Below are 7,520 nucleotides of genomic sequence, written 5' to 3' on the forward strand. Positions count from 1 at the left end.
TGCTCTGAGAGGCGCTCCTTGGATCCCTTCTGATCTGACAGCGGGGCCCACGACCCCCTGATGCACCCATCCGTCACGGGTGACAGCTCGGCCATGAGGGACCACCAGGTCTGTGGTAGCTGCACTGAGGTCAGGCCTGTGCCCCTGTTGTCCTCTGAGGGCCCGGCCTCGTGGACACTGGACACTGGGCCGTGGACTGTATGGCTGTGGGGTGACCAGGGGACCACAGGCAACTGGGCCGGGAATGAGGTGAGTGCCGGGCTGAGGCGGGGGCCCCCCACCTGGGCCCTGGGTGTTCCCAGAGGCATCCCTGGTGAATGGCAGAGCAGTGGGGTCTCTGGCCAGCTTGGCTCCCTGGGGCGTCAGTCTCAGGGGCTTATGAATGACACCCACGTACCCCCAGCTCCTCATGCCTGCCCCCTGCCCCCCGTCCCCTGCTCCCGACCTGCTGTTCATCTCTGGGTTCCTCCAGGGTTCTAATTCCGACATGAACTTCTCCATCGGCAAACCTGGGGTGGAGGTGTCTCCAGAGGTCCCCCAGCAGAGATGGCTCTGGAGTGCCTGCTACGTCCTCGCCCTGGGGTCTGAACTGAGCGCCTGGCCTTGACTGTGGCTCTGGGCCCAATTCTCAACACGCCCGTGGAGGCCCTTCTCCTTCCTTGTGGACAGCGGTCAGAATCTCCACGCCCCCCCAGCGTCCGCACCCGTCCTTGCGGCCCGCACGAGCGCCGTCCCCGTCCTGGTAGGGTGGCAGTAACACCCGGGTGTGAGACCACATCTGGTCCCCAGTGCCATTTCCGGTGTGATTGCAGCTGATGGCCACTGCCCCTCCTTCCGCCGGCCCCTGGAACATTTTGGTGGTCACGTTAGGTCGAGAGCTTTCTGGCTGGTGCCCCGGCCTGGGGTCCAGAAGAGCCGGTGGTGACCTCCGCCCCGGGCCCGCAGGAGGGAGCCAGCCCCCGGCCGCAGCCTGCAGGAGCTCGGCGCCGGCCGAAAAGCTGCGCGGCTCTGCACCGGGCCTGGGTTCGTCGGCCCCGGACTGGCTTCCTCCTCCCAGGAAAATGCCCAGTGTCCTGAGCGTGTGTGTTCGCTGCGGCCAGCGTGAGGTACAAGTGCTGCTTCTCCACAGAACTTTCTGAACTGCTCCCTCCGATGAGGGCACACGAGCTCTGACTTTCCACTGAAACTTGCCCCTCACGCCAGGGAAACACCCAGAAAGCTGACACGATGGCATCAGGACGTGACACTTTCCCTCTGGCCTTGAGGTCATCCCGTAGACCTTCCCGGCTTGGGACACCTTGGTGTCCCTCCCTGCTCACCGTACCAGCTGGGCACCGGGGAGGGCTCCCGGGACCGGCACCTGGACCAGGGAGCACGATGGAGCGGCAGGTGCAGCGGAAGGATGGAGAGCATCGTTGGCCTGCCCCCAAGACCCTTGGAGCCCTGCTGGAGGAATGAAGTCCAGTGTTGGCTTTGGGGAAAAGCTTCATGAAGTTATAAAGCCGGGGGGCGTCCCCTCACTCACCACACCTGGGAACCGCAGAGATGAAAAGACATCGAGGGATCAACAGCCAGATGGCACAGAACAAAGGCAAGGCTTCCCCGCATCAAATGTATGTCGCCTCCTTCCATGGTGAGGAGGTGAGGCCCCCGGGGAGGGGTGTGGACAGCAGGGAGTGGCTGGAGGCGGGCTGGCCGCATCTGGCGCTCAGCGGGCTGGGGGGGGGGCTCTCCGTAAACACTCCCACCAAACAGGTGTGTGCGGTGCACCAGAGAGTGACCACGGTGGGGAGGGGCGCCCGTGTCCCGCTGCTGAGAACCCGCGAGTGTGAACCGATTTGGGAAAAGGGTCTTTACAGACGGAATTCAGTCAAGGATCCCAAGTGAGATCGTCCCAGGTCCCCCGGGGGGTCCTAAGTCCCTCAGGGAGGGTCCACGTGTGCTGGCAAGGAGCAGAGCAGGTGGCCGTGTGGAGAGCCAGGGGCAGGGGCCCAGGGCCGGAGGCCATGCTGAGTCTCCTTCTTTACAGGTTGAGGACTCCTTGGCTTTGGGAACGAGGGAGAGGAGGCCTTGGAGCTGACCCTGAGGGTCCGCGGGCCTCTGTGCCGTCCGCACGGCCAGTGCTCGCACCATCCAGGGGGCCGGGCGCTCTCTGCGGGACGCCAGACGGCGACAATTCCAGGCGTTGTGGGCACACGGCTTCTGTTGCGTGTTTTCCTTTGTTCTCTGTTCCCTGTCTTTACAAACACAAAGGCTGTTCCTCGTTTCCGCTCTCTGCGCGCAAAGACGGCGAGGCCCGTGCAGGGTTTTCCGTGGTCTGTGGAGTCCCGGCCCAGGAGGCGGTCAGAGGTGCGGAGTCCTGGGCTTTATGCTGCCTCTGCTGGGGCAGCATTTGCATTTTCACAAGATCCCAAGAGTTTCCCGAGCGTGTTAGAGTTTGAGAGGCAGGTAACTAACGAAGCCTCGTCCACTCGGGCAGAGGCCTTGCGACCCTGTGTTTGTCATTCCTGAGTCCCTTCCGTGGAGCCGTGGTGCGTGCCCTGCACTGTGTAATAAAGTACTTTAAAAACACAAACCCCCAAATCCTGATACGTCTTTCTCACTGAGCAATTCGCAGGGCCCAGAAAGGCCCTGTCTCCTGTGCTGGGAGCTGCGGAAAGCTAGTGACCCGCTGTGCTTAAGTGACCCGGAAGTGGCTTTGCACTCGATTTTAATTTGCTCTGGGTGCCAACGGCGTTCTTTTTCCGGAGAGAAAACAACAAGCCCCCGCTCTGCTGAGAGCTGCAGCTTCAGTTGACGGTGGGGACAGCTGACGGGGACAGCAGAGCCACCTCCGGGCCTGCGGGGAGGACGCTGGGCGGTTCTCCCCAGGCTGCACAACCCACGTGCCACCTGGAGGGGCCCTGGACGTGGCCTCCCGGAGCGAGAGGCCAAGGCCGCCTGCGGGGTGGGGGCAGGGAAGGGATTTCTGTGATGCCCCGGGGATTGATGCGTGCTGTCTTCTATGACCCGGCCAGCCCAAGGCAAAGCCAAGAAGCTCTTGGGGGGGGGGGTCCTTGTTCACCCCTGCCACCCTGGTCCCCAGCCCCCGCTGCTCTCACCCTTGACCCCAGACACAGGTGCCCTCTGTGACACCCCTCTCGCTTCAGAATATGCTCGTATCACAGGCAGCGTGGAGCCTGGGACCTGTGTCCGGCCCACACCCCAGGCCCCAAGGGGCCTTCACAGTGCCCCCGCCCCTCCTGCGGCTGGGCACACCCTCCACCCTGGCAGACGGACTCATGTGGACCAGAAGCCGGGCCTGGGCGTCCTGTACAACGTGTTTCTCTATCTGGAGTTGTGCAGTGCACCGCCTGCACAGTCATACACAGAAGCCCAGCCCAGTCTCAAGGCAGGTCGAGGTTGTGCAGAACAGCACCAAAGCCAGAATCAGTGGAGGTACCCTAACCTCCTCTGTGGACCTTCACACGGCATGAGTCATGACTAGTCATTACTAGGAACTACGAGCAGTTCTGAACGCCTGGTGCACCTCTAAGCAGTCATGTGCATCCACCCACTTAATCCAAGAGAGAGGCTATGATCACCCTCGTTGTATAGATTAGTGCGGGAGGCTTGGTGAGGTCACACAAGCCTCCGAGGTGGCAGGGACCGGAGGACATCCTGGCCACCGGAGTCTGGCCACCAGACTCCAGATGCAGAACTGGAGATCCAGTCATCCTAGGCCACCTCCCAGTCAGCAGAGGCTCCCTCTTGCTTTCTGACCTCAAATCCCAGACAACATCCGGGGTGAACCCGGCCAGGTGGGGGCCCTCACGTTTCCGGACCTGTGTTCTCTGTGCCTCCCCCCTTCCTGGCTGCTGGGAATGCCTCAGGCTCCCCGCCTCTCTCTCTCTCTCTCTCTCTGTCTGTCTCTCAGCTGAGCCAGCCCTATGGAGTCTCCCCTGTGGCCGTTTTCTTCCCCAGGAGAGAAAATGCTGGGTTGCCTTGGAGACACAGGAATCTCTTCTGACGAGGTGTTACCTGTCTCTTGTATTCGAACTTCAAGAAGCAGAAGTCTCCATGCACCTGTGACCCAAAGACAGTGGTTAAGTAGGCTTTTTACTCGGCCCCCTCGCCCCCTCGAGAGTGCGAAAAGCCTGGTCCCAGGAGGCCGGGAAAACAGGAGGGAGCGAGGGAAGGACGTGTCCGGGTTCTTAGTCCCTAAGTCAGCTCACAGCCGAGCTCTTGCAAACGCGTGTTCACGTCCAGGACGTGCTGCGGCCAGCGCATGGAGGAGGGGAGGTCAGGACAGGCGTCTGACCGTGGCGTGGAGCAGCCCGGGTGGGACAGGAGGTCCTGCTGGCCGTGGCCTTTTGGGGGAATGACCCCTACGGAGGGGTGGCCTTCTGGACTTGAGCCCTCCTCGCCCCCAGGGGCGCCCTAGGTTCTCTGAAGCCCTAGGTCATCTGGGGATTTGGGATTGGGTGACCGTCTGACTCCACCATCGTCTTTGTCCTGGAGGGAGGGACCAGCCCTGTCCTCGGAGACAGGAGGCTCTCGGGAAGGGGCTGCTGATTGTCCAGCTGGGGCCCCGGCTCTTCCCCACAGGGTCAAGTCTTCCCCGGCCCCCTGAGGACCGCCCCCTCCAGGGGGGCAGGACATACTGGCCGTGGACAAGCACAGGGGCCGTAGCACGCGGTGCCCGGGCAGAGCCAGGGCGGGCTGAGGCGTCACAGTGGCAGCATCGTCACTCAGGACAAGCGGCACAGGTGCGTCCTCCCTCACGTCTCTGTGGACTGGGCTCGGGTGGGCTCGGCTCCCCCTCTCCCCGGAAGCTGTGCCCCTTGAATCCAGGGGCCTGGGCAGGAGGGAAGAGGCCACTCTAGGTAAGCATAGCGTGCCGGAAGAATCCAGGGAGTGTGCCGTCTGCTTGTGGGGAAAGAACAAGGTGTGGGGAGGGATGAACAGGACTGAGATTGAAATACGGTCACACAAGTCAAAGCGCGGCTACTGGCCAACGAAGGGGCTTTGTGCCCGGAGTCGTGAAGACACTCCCCACCCTCCCGTGTAAGCTGACTCCCAGGCAGGTGCCTGGGGTTTGCATTTGAGGAAACAAATCTACAAAAGGGCCTGGCCCTTTCTCTGCCCCAGAGAGCTCAGGGTCCAGTGGAGAAAGATCCTGTGGCCGAGGGGCCGCGTGGGCACGTGCCGGAGCTGGGAGGACGGGGAGGAGGTCCCTGAGGGCGGCCTGGCCGGGAAGCCCACGGAAGGGGGTAAATCTGGGGGAGGGGCGTGGGCTGGCCTGTGCCCGGGGGGACCCCCCGGGAGGGTCTCAGTGGAGGGGGTACCGACCCGGAACCCCTACCGCGGGGTCCTGCCCGCACGGCACACGCGGGCTGTGCTGAATTTGCTCGGCGAGCGTAAATTCGGATCCTTGACAGGAGCTGTGACTTTTAGCCAGTGGGTGTCGAATACTAGCTAGGAAGTAGGTCCCGTGCTAAACGCCTGAGTTACGCAGCCTCATCCCCCGTAACGACCCTCGAGGTAACTACTTTTGTTCTCACTTGACGGCCAAGGATGCTGAAGCTCACTTTGACTTCCAGACGACGACCTTCCCAGGGTCGCTTAGCTACCGAGAGGCAGCGCAAGGATTCAAACACACACTGTTCTGACAGCAGATTCCTTCTCGCGACCCGTGATGTGGTCTCTCGTCGCCAAGCAGTCTCAAAGTCAAAGAGCCTCAACTTTCGGGACCATTGCCCGTTCTGTGTTGCTCGGGTCCGTGTTTTGTTTTTTATATCCACGAATGTCATCCAGGCAGTTTAGCTACAGGCGAGACTTGAACACGAAGCCTGGAAGCTGTATGTGTGTATTCGATGCCCTCTTTGCTAGTCTTTAGTGTCATGAAACTTTCCTTTTGTAGCAGACGGTTCAGCAAACGCATTGCCCTGCATTTGGAAGACCTCAGGTGAGCCCAGGGGCTTTCTCCCCGTTCCTCCTCACTGCCTTCTAGAAGGAAACGGAACAGCTGGTGTTTGGGACCCCGGAGCACGTGCCACGGGGGACCATCAGACAGGAGGGCTCGTGTCCCTGCCCCTGGAGGCTGCCACCCGCACCCAGTCCTGCCCCTGGGGTCCTTCTGTTGGGGGGTGAACCTGTGCCCTGTTTAGCCCTCATAATGCTGACTTTTCTATCAAACACAGTGGAAATAGACGACACATCAGCCCCACGACACTTGGAATAAAGATGCTGTCGCAGATGCTCCGTCTGGACCCTGACTCTCGAGCTCTGTGGACCCCGGAAGTCCTAGCTCTGCTCCCAGCCAACGCAAACCTCCTGTCCCACAGGGCTCCCGACAGGTGACCATGTGGCAATGGTCTGTAAGGACTGCTAATTGTTCTCTGCGGCCCGCCCCTTTCTCTCCTTCTCTCTGGACCTCACAGCTCTTGAATGATCTAAAGGCGTCCCTGTTTTCTGAGCATTTCTTACAGCCTCTCCTTTGTCTCAGCCTCTAATCACGCCCGCATGCGGGGCTCTAATCTCCCCACAGTGCCGTCAGCCTGCCCCCAGCCCCAAGTCATCTTAAAGATCTTGCCCTCCCTGGGGTCCCCTCCCGCATCCACACACCCGTGGCCACGTGTCTGCAGGCACTTCTCCCAGATGGGATCTCAGAAGACCTCTGGCTGAATTAGTCTGTTGCCAGTCGTGACACATGAGGGGTATTTGCACTAGGTGGTCCCTTGGCACGAAGGCATCCACGTATGATATGAGAATGTCAGGCAAGAGGGGCCAGCTGGGGCGAGGACCTGCTCACCGTGAGACCCAAATCAGAGCACCGGGGAGACTCCCGAAGGAGCCACGTTATCCGCGGAGACTGTTTCTGATGGCTGGGGTGGCTGTCCTCGAGGCAGAGAGGAACACGCACAGAGACGCCCAGATTAAGGCGTTCAGCCTGAGCCGCGTGGGGCGTGTCCGGGGCTTCCAGAACCTGTGCCTTGAGTTTCTCCAGAGCCACTGCCCACAGCGTGAGCCGCTCTATGAACCGTGTGCCAAGGCTGAGCAAGACTTTGTGAAGTCAGGAGGGCGCCCTGCTGTGTCCCCACACCCTCTTCCACGGCGGCAGCACGCAGCCAGGCACGGAAGCCTCTGGAGCCCATCAGACACCAGCTCGACATTCAGGACCCTGGGCAAACTCAGCGTTTACATCGCACGCGCTAAGGGTGCACATCGCCCATCGTCCTAACTCTTCGGCGCCTCCCCCCAACGGAACGCGGCCACGTCACTAAGTGCCCAGCGCACCTCCTGTCGGCTGGGTGACCGGCAGGACCTGTCTTCCCGATGCCCCCGGACCCCAGGGTGGTGTCCCTTCCTTTTCTCTCTTCCTCCCTCTCCCCCTCTTCTCCACTCTTCACTTAGCATGGGGAGAGGGGTCCCCACCAAGGGAGTCATTAGAAATTCACTGGGATTTCCAGCAGGCAAACGAGTGACATTTTTCTTGGGAAACTTACAAAGCCTCTTACCGTCTGAGCTGATGACAGAGG

The 7,520-nt window shown here is 61.1% G+C and overlaps 1 protein-coding gene across 1 annotated transcript; it reads left to right on the forward strand.

The window, feature by feature from the left end:
* Nucleotides 1-1,545: 1,545 nt before the first annotated feature.
* Nucleotides 1,546-6,601, forward strand: LOC122215280. Its single transcript, XM_042930346.1, has 6 exons — nt 1,546-1,641; nt 3,150-3,438; nt 3,964-4,089; nt 4,588-4,748; nt 5,903-5,947; nt 6,183-6,601. Exons 1-6 carry the CDS (start codon nt 1,546-1,548, stop codon nt 6,189-6,191), a joined length of 726 nt encoding a protein of 241 aa, XP_042786280.1. The 3' UTR covers nt 6,192-6,601.
* Nucleotides 6,602-7,520: the final 919 nt, after the last annotated feature.

This window comes from Panthera leo, chromosome A3 (assembly GCF_018350215.1).
Source record: "Panthera leo isolate Ple1 chromosome A3, P.leo_Ple1_pat1.1, whole genome shotgun sequence".
Classification (NCBI taxonomy): Eukaryota; Metazoa; Chordata; class Mammalia; order Carnivora; family Felidae; genus Panthera; species Panthera leo.